The 17,545-nt window shown below is 32.4% G+C and overlaps 1 protein-coding gene across 1 annotated transcript in view; it reads right to left on the minus strand.

Annotated features, from left to right (window-relative positions):
- Positions 1-1,033: 1,033 nt before the first annotated feature.
- Positions 1,034-17,545, minus strand: part of LOC105623869 (zinc finger protein 423 homolog) — an 86,858-nt gene continuing 70,346 nt past the window's right edge. The window contains exons 5-8 of the mRNA XM_012205242.1: positions 12,680-14,483; positions 6,307-7,392; positions 3,783-4,007; positions 1,034-1,399 (exon numbers count right to left, since the gene is read on the minus strand). Coding sequence (XP_012060632.1) covers positions 1,034-1,399; positions 3,783-4,007; positions 6,307-7,392; positions 12,680-14,483 — 3,481 coding nt within the window. The remainder of the gene's footprint in view (positions 1,400-3,782; positions 4,008-6,306; positions 7,393-12,679; positions 14,484-17,545) is intronic.

Below are 17,545 nucleotides of genomic sequence, written 5' to 3' on the forward strand. Positions count from 1 at the left end.
TAACTACTAACTTATGTTTAGTACGTTTTAACTTTACGGTTACGTAGTAGGTTACGGTACGACGTTCGTCTACGAGACACGCCAACACTATATCTCTCTCTCTCTCTCTCTCTCTCTCTCTCTCTCTCTCTCTCTCCCCTCTCTCTCTTTCTCTCTCTACCATTCATCGAAGTATTCAGAAAAGAAAAAAACAATAACAACTTACATATTGTATTTCTACAATCATAATCATATAATATAAATAAAGCTTACTCGAAACAATGTAAGATGAATTCTAATTATTCACTCATCGAATTTAACACAAATAAATCTGTTTCTTGAAAATGTGAACATTCGGCGTCTAAACAGGAAATTGATATAAAGATCTGAAAAAAAAATGTTAAAAAAGCAACCTTATATATCATGTAACGAATTATATGAAAGTTTTATTACCGATATATAAGAAATTAATCATTTAGAATAATTATAACAACGGCAATTTTTCTCGATAATACTCTTAATTAATACTGTATCGAACTTCATCAGGCCTATCCGCAAATCGATATTTACGAGACTTCGTTATAAAGAATATCCGTCTTTTAAAGACTCGTCTACAATAGTCATACAGACTGTCGTATAAGAATTTCGCAGAAATATTGTTCTTTTTTTCTAATCGTACGATTGTGAAGCAGTCGCAAGAACTCATATTGTATAGAATTGAGCCAACTTCAATTTTTTGCGACAAGCGTCGCATAAATCACATAAACTCAGCCAATCACAACATAGCTAGTTTGGCGGCAAAAATTTGTTAACAATCATTGACAATTTTCGTGCTAGTGCTTGATTTTTTGTATATTTTCTTGCTATCGTACTCATCTAGCGATATTTTCATGACATGCGTTAAATTTTCTTGCGGTATTACTCACATTATACGATACAGTCTGCGTGATTATTGTCAATAAGGCTTAAAATGATGGTATCAAACTTATATAATCAATTATTAATAATCATTTAATCCTAAAATAGAACGAAACGTAATGCCGACTGAAAAAAGTCACGATTCCATCCTGCCGGATGTCGCCTCATTGTTTATTTCTATCTTCAGTTTCTGTTCATTTCGTTCAGCCTCTTCGTGATGCCCCACCTGATCGTCCACGTTCACTTCCTCCTCTTCTTTCTCTTCCTCCTTTTTCACCTTTTCTTTACCGCTTTGCACTACTTCCTCCTTCACCGTTACATCGTTATCGCGCTTTTTCGACTCGCGAGTCTTCGTTTCATGAGCGCTCTCGACTGACGAAGAGTCCGGACGGTGAAAGGTCAGTACGTGATGGTCCAGTTCCGCGCTGAAGAAGAATTTGAGTGTGCACTTGGAGCAATCGTACGGTCTCGCGTCTAGTCCATGTTCTTGCAGCATATGATTCTACGAACAGATGCATTGTTTAGTGCCTGAATAAAAAGATGAAATAACAAATTCCTGGTTTGCTATATGATATTTGAATAACTCATTGGCAAAGGTTGTTATCTAATTGTTGAAATTTTTTTTGTTGAGGACAAAAAACTTATTATAATTTTTCTCATTTAATAAGAATTTTATGAATTAGTGCAGTATAAGGGACCCTGCAAAAACCTTGACATATATTGCCAAGATCATGATCCAGAGTGACAAATTTTAGCCATTACTCGTTGTTTCTTAAAAAATTATTAATAAAAAGAGCTCACATCAATAAAACCTAATTTTTGGAGACGACGTGAATAAAATTCCGCAAATAAAACAAATTCCTTGCTTTAACAGCGCAAAATATTTTCTTATATAATTGCTTATATAATTTTTCTTATATAATTTTGTCTCATCGATTTGGACAATAATTCCTTCTCCAATTTGACTTTGATTGTTTGTTAACCATTGATTCATGAGCTAACAAGCCAGATTGTTGTAATGGAATATTTTTAAAGGAGAGAATTTTTAAATAAGTATACAAATTTTCTAATAAATACAAATATTTTACTTCACAAACACAAATTTCCTGCTTTACAAACAATTGACATTGTTCCTTATTTATGTAGTTTTATCAAGTTATTAAATTATATGAATTACCCCCCACCTTCCCTCTTTACAAAAATTAGTCCAACTGCTGCTGATGATATATTTACTTCTCTTTTTAGAAATGTTTGCTTTACAAACACAAATTCTTTGTTTTAAAATCATATTTCTTTATGAACTTTATGAACTTTAACAACTTTTTAACGAACAACGAGCGAGAGTTAAAATTTATTCAAGGTCACTCGAGTGATGACAATATATGTCAAGATCAAAATCATTGGAGAGTAGTCCTTTATACTGTATAATTATCAGAACTTTTTTTGAAAATGAAGAAAATTAAGAAAAGAAATTGTTTTACTTGACAAAAGAGAATGGAAAGTTACTTTTTAAAAGTAACAAGTTACAGATACTCATTATTAAGTAGAAGAAGTAACCAGTTATAGTTACTAATTACCGATTTTTAGAAGTAACTCGTTATAGTTGCTATTACTTTTCGTTTCTTTTCCGTTACTTTTTTAAAATCGACGATTACCAATCATAGCAGACGAGTACCAAAGAACTTTCTAATCTCAAGCGGTATGAAATGGCTTGTGTCTAATCATGTCCAATCATGTGCCAACAATAAAACGCAATTATCAGTAAAGTTACCCAAAAAATAACTTGTAACTGTAACTTTGTTACAAATAATGAGTTACTTCCATTCCCTGCAAAACATATAATACGTCATGAGAAATACAATTCCTATTTATTAAAATAGAATGCACGTGATGTTTTTACAGCTACAGAAAAGACTTTAGTTGTTTTTGAACAAGTGTCTGCCAATTTTAGTAAATATGGCTGATGAATAATAACTGTATTTGCAACAATAGGAATTTAATTTCATTTATAATAAGACCTATTTCTCTTCCTTTATTTTATAAGATTTATAATTGTTTCAGCAAATTTTTTAAATGTTTAAATTCGTAATCAAGGAGCTAAATATAGAAGTTATCTAATTTATATCTAATTTATAAAATTTAATTTATAATCAATATCTAATTTAAAAAATCTTTAAATATAACAGTTATTATACTATTCATTTTCTATAATAAACGAGAATCAATTAAAATTGATTAAAATTTTATGAATCTTAATATTTTAAATAACAATAACTTTTTCGAATTCAATTAGATTTAAGTGGCTTTAATTGGATTCAATTAGATTGAGAAATTGAATTTTCTATGTAAAATTTTGAATTGGGAAATATTTATGAGCCACAGAAAAACTGATATTATTTTTAGATTAAAATAAAAATGTGCTTCATCCAATTCGTATAAATAAATAGAAAAGCATTTGAATTGAAAAAGATTCATTTTAATATTTGCGAATGCGTATTTCTAAAAATCTGAATCCATTTCAATTCATTTCAATTCATTTCCATTGTCGTTTACTGGATTATAAATTCAATTTATGAGAGAAAAGAGATGCTGATTAAACAAAAGCATAACAAGAATAAAAAGGTATACTTTTACCACAATATACAATGAGTTATATCGTCTACAGCTAAGATCAATAAGAAATGATTTTAAATTTGCACAAAATGCGATTGTAAGTCAAATTTTCATTCAAAGAATAATGAATTAATTCATTTTAATGAAAATTGTCAGTTTTGCATATATTTTTAAAGTTGTTTATACGACCGTTTTTTCTTCTCTAAGCTTATGATCACAAACATGAGTAAATAATTATTATTTTATGTTTGAGACATACAGTAGATAGTTACCTGAAGACCGATAGGAGTTGTGAAGAGCGACTGACAGATATAACAACTAAGAGCGGCACAACCGACGAAAGTGTGCTCTATTAAATGAATTTGTAGCTGCATAGGACTGGCGGCCTCGAATAAGCACAAGTGACAATGTAAAGCCTCCAAGGAAGCTTTTCCGGATGCTTCCAAGTGTTTTTTCCTCACGTGTTGCTGAATCTTGGCTTCAGTTGAAAATGACACCTAAGAATTTTAGTATTTTATCTTGAAAATTATATTCACATTCTTGAAGAAATAATTTTAAGAACAATATTGAGTAAACAATAAGATTGAAAATAAGATTATGTTAGATACATTATGTTAGATACATTACTTTAAATACGAAGCATCAGTATGGTTTGAATATTAAGATGTTGAACTATTATATATATTCATTTAAATGAATTAATTTCAAAAATGATAATTGTGTCGATATATCGGACTTTCAACGCAATCAATCTGAAATATTAATAATCCTCCTAAATTTCCCAAATTTAATTTTAAAAAACTGTAATAAACTTATTGCGAAAAATATTGCCTCAGTCGGGAGTCAAATCCGGATCTCTTGCATTCCGTCGAAGGTCCTAAGCCTTTAGATTATCGAGATCCTAGCAATATTCTTCGCAATAACCGAGTATAAAATATTGAGTAAAACTTTCTGTTTACACAGTCAACTTGAAATATCTTCTGATCTTGACCTTAATCTTGATTCTCAAGAAAGTTAAGATCATTGATCTCTTCCGTCGCATGTTGTGTAATTAAAAAGATTTTTTTAACAAAATTTTTATAAATAGTATGCAATTTTTAAAAAGAAGGTACATATTTCAGCAGTACAAGGTGAGTCTCATTTTACATGATGTTTCACTTTGTCTCTAGATAGGAAGAGGGTAAACCTTACTTTGTGTGAAAAATCGGACGCAAATTCTTTATTTTAAAGTATTTCTCCGAGAAATTGAGTTTCTACAGATTTTTTTGAAATTTGGATATTTTGTTTAAAATAATTTTATCTATATGGTATATATGGTAAAATTTCAAAGACTCTAGCAGTACTGAAATGGAAATATTCACCTTCAAAACTTCAGCTTTTAATACGTAAACTTCTATATCAAGTCTTGCTGAAGTAACTTTAATATTTTGCGACGAAAATCTTCTACCGATTTTTTGAAAAAAAAAATATGTAATGTAGAAATATTATAAGATCCTTATAAAAAAAATGGAAAGGCCTAGCGTTTTTTAATTAGTTTTTTATTAGATTTTTAATTTGTAATTTGATGAATTTCTTCTTCTTGCACGCCGAGCGGCGAGACAGGGATATGTTGCCATATTTCAACTGTCTTCAATGTAAACCAATATTCATGTACATAGATATGATATTTATGAATGTATGTGTACGTTCGCATCAAAAGTGTCTCTCTTCAAAAAACACGCATATTCATAGATTGTACGCGATTAATTTTCTAGCGCGATTGTAACCGGAGAAATACTTTAAAACACAAATGTTTTAGAAACATAAAAATTATATAACAAAAATAATTTGTGTTTTTAAAGCAGAGAATTCTTTTCATCGGAGCAGAGTCGTGTCTTTAGACGGAGGAAGGGAGCGAAGAGGAGGGAAATGGAATGGATCTCGCTTTGCGTATAAGAGTCATATGTACCTCTAGACAGGTTTAAAAAGAAGTAAGATAAACCTTGCTTAATAATTGATGAAATCTTTATAATCTTGTAAGTTAAATAAAGGAAATCTTGGAACAACATATTCTCTCTGCTCAATCAAACGAAAAACTGTCATAATGCTTGAATATAGCAATTTGCTTTCCAATATTATTATTCTGAGAATCCTAACATGTATGTACCATACATCGAATCACGTAAAACATCATGTGAAACGAGATTCATACTGCTGAAATACATATCGTATGTTAAAAAATTGCGTTCATAAAAATTGTTTTGTTAATAACTTTTTAATGAGTAATGAGTGATAAAAAAAATCGATGATCTTGAGAATCAAGATGAAAATCAAGGTTATTCGAAAATTATTTAAGGCTTACTGTGAAAAAGGAAAGTAGTATCCGATATCGTCTCTAAAAAATCAAAAAAAGAAAAATAAGTAAAATTATAATAGAAATCTTAATTTTAATTATAGTCGGTAATTTACTATTAATTTGTATTAAAATGGTAACGTCTAGAATATTGATTAGTTCGTTCTTAACTAAGCTTATCTTAAGTATATAATCTTAAAGTATCATAAATCATTCATAATAGAATATCGAAGTATAAATATCAGTCGACATTACATGTTTTTATCGTTTTAATTAATAATAAATTAATAATATTGTACATTTTTTAATTTTTTGTTGTTTTGTTTTTTTTATTTTTTATTTGATGTTTTTTTATTATTATTATTTTAACAAAGTGAAAATTGAATTTTTTTATTGGCATGTCTCAGATTTTATATTACATCATCTAGCTCTTGTTAAAATTACGTAAAATATTCTATACTAACTTGACACTGTATGCAGGTGTAAGTATTCGAGCCACCACCGACAGCTTTTTCATGCTCGGTGATCCTGTGCTTCTCTGCTTCTTCGAAGTCTTCAAACTTCACTCCGCAATTTTCGCATCTTTCCTTATCCGCGTTCCCTTCGTTCCTGAATCGGTCTTCTACTTTGAGTCCTTTCTCGTGCTCCCACTTATCCTTAGTTTCGTCCCACTGGCCGTCCTTGCTCGCGAGCCAAGTCGTCTCATATTTAGCTCTATGTTCATAGGTCGTCGAGTTCAGAATAGGCAGTCCCTGAGAATGTCGCATGTAACACGGTTTACAGACTCTGAGCAGCTGTCCGCTTGTACTGGCAGGATTGGGTGGTAGATTGACAAAGTCTTCGGCTGCAAAATCGCGCAAACAGAGGCAGCAACCTTGATTTTGACCTTTGTCACCACCAGGACTAGTCGGGCTGGAACCGATATTGCGCAAACTTGAGGACGTTCGTAAATGATGCCGCGCGTGCAGACGACATTCCAAATCGCTGATCAAGGTCTGTCGACATACAACGCATGGCGCGGGCAGATGAGGCAACGTACTATCCAATCGTTGTTGCGGATCCACATTATCCAGGCTGTGTCTTTGCACGTGGTCCAGAAATTGACTTTCCGACGTGAGACAACCACGACACACTACACACATGTCGCTTAATTGGATCTTGCAATGCTTCTGAAGTTTGTGCTCGGCCAAATTCGCGCTGGATGGGCATACTTCGTCGCAGATATTGCATTTGTGACGTCCACTGGACTCGTTAGATGCATGTTGAATCTTCGTGTGAGATTCCAGCTCGTTTCGCGAGCGACAAACTTCGCCACAATAGCCACACGTCATGCTCAAGGTAGATAAAGCCTTGTTGGACAACTTGGGGGGCGTGTGAGCTAATTTCTTATGTGCCTGCAACTCGGCCTCGTTCGCAAATTCACCGCGTTCGCAAAGCTCGCATTGCTGACTGGAAATACCATAATTTGAACGTTTATTGTTATTGTCACGTTGATTCAGGGAATTGTTGTTGCTTGAAGCTGGTGAACGGCCTCTCTTCAGAGATTTTGTCTAGAATTTAGGAAGAAAATCATTTTGCGAATAATCTTATGAATACTTTTTAATTATACGTATAGACCATCTTTGTATTATAGAAGGAAAGAATTCCTTCTTAATTCAAGATATACAAAAAGTCTCGGATCTTTAAACCATCTTAAAAAATAATAATTTCTGAGAAAAATATTTCATACAAAAGTGATGGGTTTAAAATTATCTATTCTCTCTACTGTTCTTATCAATTTAATCTTCGGTGACCACCAAGATCAGATCAAAATCAAATCAGTTTTTTTTTAATGTAACATTCTATTTTTTTAGATTCTAATAATTGGTGTTAATAGCTTTTTAAAACATTATAATAAAGCCTTTTTTTGAGTGAATGAATGTTTTGTTGAATGAATATTTTTTTAGTTATGAGACTTGAAAGTTACAGTACCGCATTAATATTATCCAACAAAAAAAAAGGATTCAACTATTCCCTTCGGATTTTAATAAGCTTTTAGTATGTTATTCTCTAGACAAAAATAAGCGATACGTATTTTTTTATACTTGCCCATATACCCTTTTAGGGGATGAAAAACCCTTTAGAAAAAAGGGCGTATGGGCACATATAAAAAAAATACGAGTTGCTTATTTTTATCTGGAGAATAACTAAAAGCTCATTAAAATCGGAGGAAAATAGTTAGGTCCTTTTCTTTGTAAAATGTATCGCATGGAAATTGTTTGGTCGGATTTATAAATTGTATATATGATACGCGCGCGCGTGTCTCCTTCCTCCTTTTCATTTCCTCTCCCTCTCACAGTTATCTTTGATTGTAAAATATTTGTTTAAAATATCAATGCTAATTGAGTAGTAGTATATCCCTTTTGATATAAGAATAGGATAAGGTTTTATCATGGTGGAAGGGATATCATGGTGTGTGCAATGACAGTATCTCTCTCTAAATCTTTGCTCTCTTTGTCTATGAACTGTTCATAAGATTCAAGGGCTATAATTATGAAACGCTAAACATGGGATAGTATTCAAAGTCTGGTTTTATTTTAAAGTTGTCTTAAATATAAGATGTTAATACAGTCCTCCGACTGACTTACGACAGATTATAACTTTGACTTAAGACAATCTTAAATATAAAAATCGACACTATGAATACCTGTTCTGTTTCGCGTCGTGAAATTGGTACTGTGAAATGTTTTCTTGTGCAAGGAAAGATTCAGTATCAAAAAGAAGGAAAGAGGAGGAGACATGATTTATAAATTCAATCTTAGGTAATGCTAATATTAATGGTATTGTAACTTTCAAGTCTTATATAACTTGAAAAGTACTGATTAAAAAGAAGCTTTTTTATAATGTTTTGAAAAGTTATTAATATTAACTATTAGATTCTGAAATAAAAAATAAAATATGTCATTAAAAACAATCGATTTGAACTTAATTTGTCCTTGGTGGCGTCATCCAAGGTCAAACTAATAAGATCAGTAGATCATTTTAAACTCTATAACTTTTGTATGAAATCATCTTTCTCAAAAATGTCAGAAAATGGAAAATTACTTTTTAAAAGTAATAAATTACAGTTACCAAGTAGAAAAAGTAACATGGTACCATTACTAGTTACCGATTTTTTAAAATAACTCGTTATAATTACTATTACTTGAGAAAGTAACTTTTCGTTACTTTTTGAAATCGACGATCACCAATCACAGCAGACAGGTCTAAAAGCTTTTTAGTCTCAAGCGCTATGAGTGACTTGTGTCCAATCGTGTCCAATTATGTATAAAGTAGTGTGATAAAGTAACTGTAAAATTACCGTACAATACCGTACCAAAAATATAACTTCGTTACAATTATCAAAAGAAAAAAATAACCAGTTACCAGAAAAAGTTACCAAAAAAGTAACTTGTAATTGTAACTTCGTTACAAGTATATATACCTATATACCGAATTACTTCCATTTCCTGAAAAATCTTACTCTTCAAGATATTTAAGGTTACTATTCAAGATATTTTTATTACTTTTTTGTATACTCTGTATTTATATCATTAAAATATAAAATTGAAATATCTAAAAATATACAGTTAAAAAAATCATTCAGCATTTATATGTAGATATAATAGTAGATATTACACACCATATTGAGTAAAAAGCTTAGTGAACATAGGAAGCTCAACCGTCTTTCTAAGATATAAACATTCTTATATATATATATATGGTATATATCAGTTAGTATCATGAATGACTTACTTTCTCTATTTATAGAAGATATTTCACATGTTCTCCTTCCATTTCCACACTTGGCATCTTCTTCTTAAAGTCTTACGGAGTTCTTGCAGAACGCTGTTTATAAACAATGAAGCAAACATCGCATGCAACATGTAGAAACCATTATAAGAACAAGTCAATAAGTTTTTAGAAAAACATAGTAAAACATATTTTTTTTGATCGATTCATTTTTATTTCTCAACATAGTCTCCTTTCAACTCGATACACTTGATCCAACGATTCTCCAACGTTTTCAAGTCGTTCAAATAATATGATTTGTCCAACCCTTCAAAATAAGCCTCTGTTTCAGCGAGCTACTCTCTGGTAGGAATCTCTTTTCTCCGAATCATTTCTTCAGGTTTGGAAACAAGAAATAGTCGAAATAGTCACAGGAGACTAAATCTGGCGAATATGCTAAATGGGGAAGCAATTTGTAGCTGAATTCATTGAATTTGGCGATCGGTGCTGGGCACATGTGAACCCGTGCATTATTTTGATGGAAGAGCACTTTCTTCTTTGCCAAATGGGGACGTTTTTTCTTTAAAATGTTGAAACGGTCCAATAAGGCTGCTTAATAATCGCCATTGATCGCTTGCTTCGACGGAAGGTAATCGATATGAATTATACCGTGTGCATCCCAAAAAACTGTGGCCATTACTTTTCCGGCCGACTTTACGGTCTTCGCCTTTTTCGGAGTTAGTTCATCCAGTTGTTTTGACTTTCTTCGTCTCGGGTATGAAGTAATGGATCCATGTTTCGTCTACAGTAATGAATCGACACAGAAATTCATCTGGATTATGTTGAAACATCTCCAAACATTGTTTTAAAATCGTCGCTTGTGATCCACAGTGAGCAAACGCGGCACCCATTTTGCCAATAATTTTTTCATACCCAATTCGCAATGCAAAATTGAAATCACTGTGCCATGTGATATGCCTATGGCCTCAACAAGCTCGCGCATTTTCATTCATCGATCAGTCAAAACAATATCGTGGACTTTATCGATGATTTCTGGGATAGCAGCCTGAATTGGATGTCCCGAACGAAGTATCACGTGTGGATATGATCACATTTCAATTCATTCACCCGATTGCATACAGTCGCAAACGCTGATGCAGATGTGCTATGAACATTATCCAACTTGGCTTTGATTTCTTTCGGCATTAAACTTTTCATACGTAGATATTTAATCACTGCACGGAACTCGTTTTTTTTCATTTTGCAAAAAGTACAAAGATTGTTCGCTTTAATCGTCTACAAAAATGAAACCACACGATGAATTCCGCTTAAAATTTAACAATAATCAGCTGAGAGATGACTGTCAAAAAGTAATGTGACATGACACTGCGAATGCCCTGTGACAGATTTCCTAAGAACTTATTGATTTGCCCTCGTAGAAGTCATTCATGACGCTAACATGTTTATATTATTAAAAATGTTTATAATAATAAATAAAATCTCATAATTAGAAACAGTTGAGCTTTCGACCTATATTCATTAAGATTTTTTTACTCATAAGTATGGTGTATATACTATGTATCATATAAATTCTGAATGGTTTTTTTAAATCTACATTTATCTAGATCTTTCTATAAGGTTTATTTACATACGTAAACACAGTTAGAAAATTTGTTTTAAATTGAAAATTTGTGTTGAATTGAATAAATCGTTTAAAACACATTTTACATGCTTTAAATGATAAATTCACATTTTTGTGTCAATTTAACTCATGATGTAAAAAGTAACATAATATAAAAGAATTAATGCAAAAAATATAACACTGACACAATTTGTAAATAAATTGTAGAAACATATTTTTTCAGTAAAATTAATATGTATAATATGTTAATTATATTTAATGCATATTTTATTCTTTTGTCTAAAAATTTTTTAAATATTGTTATTTCATTCATAAATTGTATTATTTTAATACTTACAAATATTGAATATTAATTTTACATAAAATAATCAAATAACACAATTATATCATGTTAAGTTCAATAATAAGAAATAATGGCCACAACAGACAAAACTAGACCTTTAATGCTTAAATAATTCTGAATTACTATATACAGGGTGTGTCACCAAAATCCGAACAAATTTCAATTAAAATTTTCCGCTATATTGTGCCTCTGCCGGAGGTTGTTGTTGGCATCCGAGAAAGCTTGATGTTAGTAAGATGTAGTAAGAAAGCCTGATTCTAGTAAATAGTCATTTGTCAAAATGGTCGCGATGTTGAAATCAAGTGCGGAGTATAATCGAAGAGCCGCGATCATCGAATGCCTTCGCACTGGATGCAACGGAAATAATTCAGTTCTTTAGATGTCCGAGATCAACCGTTTATGACATTGTGGCAAAATATAGACTTTAGAATAGTCTAACAAAGGTTCCAGTATACTAGCAAGGAAGAGTCATTCGAAAGAACGCACCGCGAGGATCCCCGTAGTCGTTGAAAGATCTCAAGCGCTGATTTCGAATTCTAAGGTAATAGTTGCGAAAATTAGTACCGATTGTTGTATAAGCGAGTCAACAATGCGTCGAATTGCCCAGGAAGATCTTCGATACAAATCGTACACATTAAAGATACGACAGATGCTCTCAGAATAAACAAGTAACACAAAAATAATATGTTTCAATATAAATTCTAAAATAAATGAACAAAATACGTGTTAATTTAACATATTATAAATGTAAATTTTTTGAAAAAAAAAATGCTTCCACGTTTTACAAACTGTATCAAGTATTACTTTTATTCTCTTATTATTCGTATAATTTTCTAAGGGTACGTTCAGACTATCGAGTTGCGACTTGAGCCTGCATCCTATTCAAAGATTCTATATCTACATTATCGAAATGAATACAGATTCACATCAAATCTTTGAATGTGAACGCAAATTCGACTCGATATTTAGCTCGATAATCTGGATGCATCTTAACATATTCATCTTCTGTTAAATTAACAAAAATTTGAATAGTTTGCGACATGCGATTTCTATTAAATTCGGTACATTTTTCTAACATTTTTTTTATTGTAACAAGACTTACTTCTTCCTGATTTCTAGCCGATCGATGAACGCGTCCGTTCTCTCTGTTTCTAACTGATGGCACTTGATGATCTTGCGCTATCTGATGATGAACCTGAGCGACATGTCGATCCAACAGGAACTCCACTGCGAAACCTTCTCTACAGATGGGACATCTATAAAGACTGGCCGAATGACTGGCCAGATGAAGCTGAAGTTCAAGCTCCGAACTGCAGCAGGTCCCGCAAAAGACACAGCGCGTTGTGATAATACTAGGTGTCGAAGCTGGACTCCTTGTTGTTGTTCTGATAGGACTGTTCGTTAAGGAAGGAACGATGGAAGGAGGTGCGTGCACATTACGCACATGGGCCGCCATCTCAGCTTCGCTTCTGAAGAAGCTCCTGCTGTCGCCAGGAGCCGCGTTTGTTCCCGGCGGCGAATTTTCATTGTTGGATAACGTACATACACTGCATCGATAGATCCGACACTCTTGGCTGTGCTTGACTGCAAAATGCACCTGTATCGCTACCTTGGAATCGAACGTGTCCCGACACAGAGCGCAACGGTACAAATGATGCGCATGCACATCCAACAAATGTCTTTGAAGCTGATCTGGATGCGAGTAGAACTTTTTACAGGCGCCGCATACGAATTCTTTGCTGATCTGTCCTACGTAATGTTTGGTTAAGTGGGCCAGCATGTCTTCGCGAGACGGGAAATTCATCTCACATTTGGGGCACAAATGTTGCCTGTTGGTCTCCTGATTACGGTGGTCGGCCTGCAGGTGCCGAGCTACGTGTTCGCGAAAGGATTCAAAATCCTTCAGTGCGGCGTCGCATTGGCCGCACAATAAAGTGTCAGCGGTATAGCTACCAGCGACGTCCGCGGATGATCGAGTCGAACGTTTATTCATGAGATTAGCGGCTTCCAGGGCATCTCTGCTTCGCGACATTCTGGAGTCTCTCGCTGGGGTACTGTTGTAAACGCCGTTCAGTTTCGTCTCGCTATAATCTATACTGGTTGTCTGTGCCGGGCGACGATTTTCGCAGTGTTGGAGAACATAGTGCTCGGCATAGGCTGCTGTTGAAGTGCACGGAATACCACACAACGGGCATATCACCATTGTAGCGCTGAAACCACTGTCTACTCGGTGTATTGACAGTGAATGATCGCGCAAGCAGGCCAGAGTGGAGAATTTCATAGTACATTGGTCACAGGTAAACGCGTTCTCGTAGTGATCTCGTTCGCTTGCTGGCTTGTCAGCTCTTTCCTCGGGCGGGTATTTTTGATCTGAGCGTGGATCTTTTGAGCTGTCCTGACGATCAGGTTTGTCGCGCGAGCAGAATATTGTTTGCTGCTCGTTGGACGTTCTGCTCGGCGATGGTGGTCGTGCCAAACTCTCCGCGCCGCTAAGGATTGCCTGATGCATTGTGCGTACGTGCATCTGCAGCTGCTGCATGCAGCTGAACGAATCTCGAGTGCAGTACATGCAAGCGAGTTTCAGGGGCGAATTGAGAATCGGTGTAGTAGAAGTACTACCAGTATCCTGCGACGTTTTCAGGACATTCCTTGAATTCAGACTGAGATTCAATGACGGTGACGGCGATGACGGCACCGGTGGTGATGATGTGCTGTGCGAGGAGACGCTTCTCCGACCATAATCGACGTCCTTGCTAACTGATTGAGAGGACGATGACTGGTGATGCTTCTTGTGAGATTGCATGTGCGATGTCAAGGCAGCGGCTGAGCTGTAGCCTCTCGTGCAAGCCGTGCATTGATAAGGCCTTTGGGTGTCGTGTGTCTTCAAGTGGATTTTCAGGTGATCGCTGAGGAAACGGAACATTCTTATGTTCGAAAATTCATAATAGTAAAAGTAATCAAAGCAGCGTTGTACTTAAGGATGTACTAAATTGTCAAGAAAATTCTAAATCACCTTTCGACTTTTATCAAATCTGACAATTAGCAGATTAGTGGCGAATAGTTATTCAACATAATGAACTCTTTATTTCGAGAAATAATTCTTATTTCTAATTTTTATTTGTGAGTAAATTTATATATAAAAACTGTTTTTGTAAAAATCAAAGAGTGATAATTTCATAAGTTTTTTGACAATATAATATTACATCCATTTTTATAAAAAAAAAACATGTATTAATATTTATATTTCAAATAAATATCATATAAAAGTTGTGTTTATAACATTCAATTTTTATTGAACAAAACAGTATAAATAAAATAAATAAATTACAAAAATTGTTTAATATATTTTTATAATTCATTTGTTTTATTTGTATTATTTTTTATTGATACAATACTAAAATTTAAAAAGTAAAAGTAAAAATTTCAATTATTTTCTACATAAGTATTATTAACTATTCAAAATAATTTATAGAAGGTTTTATTATGATGTGAGATTAGTTGTTCTGTATAAATAAATATTAAATAAATAAATTTTACTTATTTACAAAATATCTAATCACAATGAAGCTTCACATGAATGAATCAAACTGTCTTGAATGTTTATATAAAAAATTGAGATTTTATCATATCTTATAATATTTCGATTATACATTTCCATCAAAGCACACATAAAAAGTATTACTTCTTATTGAAATATATATACAATATAATTTTAGATCAATTTTAAATCATTACTAAATTTTTTATATTTCTTTTAAATGCAATCTATTTTCTTTTGAATAATCTGTCACTTTTTTATAAATTTTTAATTATTTTGAAACTATGTAACATATCCTTAAATTGAAATACGTAATGCACGATAAAACTGAATTAATAATAATTGAATTATTCAGTATATATGCTACATATAAACGCGCTACATGGAATGACTAATAAAATTTGTACAAATGGTTTAACATAAAAATCAAAATGATTTTTGACACATTCTCTTTCAAATAATCATAAATTTTCTTTATCTATTTATATGTGTTAGAAAACATATCGCTAAAAATTTATTAATCGTACAAATTGAAAAATAATACTTTTACTTAAAGATAATGTAGTACTTAATAAAATAGTATTTATCTGTCTGTCCATTAATTTATGAATGTATTTTAAAAGCGAAACAATATCGTGATCTCTTCTCTATTTTAAAATTAAGTTAACCGTTTTATATATAATACTAACACCGATCGCCAAATGCCATTCTTGGAATAGATGACCGATGCTATAGACTAACTTATCTTTAAAACGCTAAATTGCCTTTCATTGTACAGATCGGGGATCTAATTCAGGAAATTCTATTTCCTGTAATACGTGACGAGTTCATGTATATTAAGACTCGTCAGGAATACCGCGCTGTCAATCACATTTGAAAATAGATTCGCTTTGTGGAAATATTTCGATTTTCATCGCGGAAGTTGGACAAAAAGCAATCAGATAATGCAGCAATCTTTAATAATAGGATATGATCAACGATGCTAATTTATCGGCGATTCGATAATTTTAAGACAATTCGATGAGAGGTACTGGCGTTTAATATCTGATTAAATTTTATCAGCGATCGATAAGTCCGTATCTAACGGAAAGAATTAAACAACGGCGATTCTATTAAGAGCGCAAAACTTAATGCGAAAAACTTAATAAAGATGGACGAATGAAGCTCGTCGCAACTTGCTTAAAAATATTTTTCCTCCTCGAACGCTAATTAAACGTTCCATTAATGAAACGCTGAACGTTATTTAGGTTGAAGGAATCGATGTTAAAGCGACCATGTTAACGTACGTGACGATCTTCTATCATTTGGAAAATAAATAAATAATTTTCGTTTTTTATTAAGAAGCGCATCAAAATTATTCTTTGTCGTATTAGTGTTGCATCCTCAGAGAAAAACATAATGATGATCATGGTAATTATAAATAGCTGAGAAAAATGTTCCAATTAAAGCAACAAGAATGATATTTTGATGAGATTGAACAAAATTTCTGATTATAAAAACCAGAAATTCTATATTTGATTTCACTAAAACGCCCTTGTTGTTGGATTGTTTTGTTGGTTTAATCAAGACATTTCTCTCAGTGTGACAATTATAGTTTTATATAAAGAATTAAGGAGATTTTTATTTTTTGTAGTAAAAAATAAATAATTTTTTGGGAAATTTCTTTTTTTACGAAAGTATAAAGTCCATATATTTGGAATATTGTTCTGGAATATTGTTTTACTGTGTTTAAATGTATAATTACAGTAACAATAATTATATTAGGATTCTCAAATTTTAAACAATACGAAAAGATAAATATAGTAGGCTAATGAGAGTCAGCAACGATAAATGGCGCAATTATTTAGTGAACAATCAATACTCTGATATTGATATCTTCTTTATTTTGAACGTTCGATTCTCTTTGGAGTTCTCCTCAGCAAGAATGATAATCACAAGTATAATTAGCTCACATATCCATGCTTAAGTCATTCGCAAATTGACAAAGATGTAGATCCTGACTCTCATCAGCCTTCTATATTTACTTTTCTTTCTTCTTTTTGTATTATATTATATTGTTTATAATTACAGTTTTTTAAAATTAAATTCGATAAAAAATTACACCAGTTCTCTTTAAACATGAAGTAGTGGAGACTCCGTCACTGATTGGCAAAATATTTTCTTTCTGGATCATCCGAAATATGAAAATTTGAATGTTTGATTTTACGTACATATAATTATCGTTTGACGAAAAAGAAAAATAAACTGTTATATATTTTTACTTTTATTGTAAAAAACTCAGCCAATTTTTAGAACGAAGTCGATAACTTTTACGTGACAAGCCGTCATTTCTTCAATTATTTTTTTGTCATCCCTTCATNAAACGGATAAAATATATAGTATAGTATTATATATATATAATAATATATATATATATATTTTTACGTTTTA

The sequence above is a fragment of the Atta cephalotes genome (genome assembly GCF_000143395.1).
Source record: "Atta cephalotes unplaced genomic scaffold scaffold00066, whole genome shotgun sequence".
Taxonomy (NCBI): Eukaryota; Metazoa; Arthropoda; class Insecta; order Hymenoptera; family Formicidae; genus Atta; species Atta cephalotes.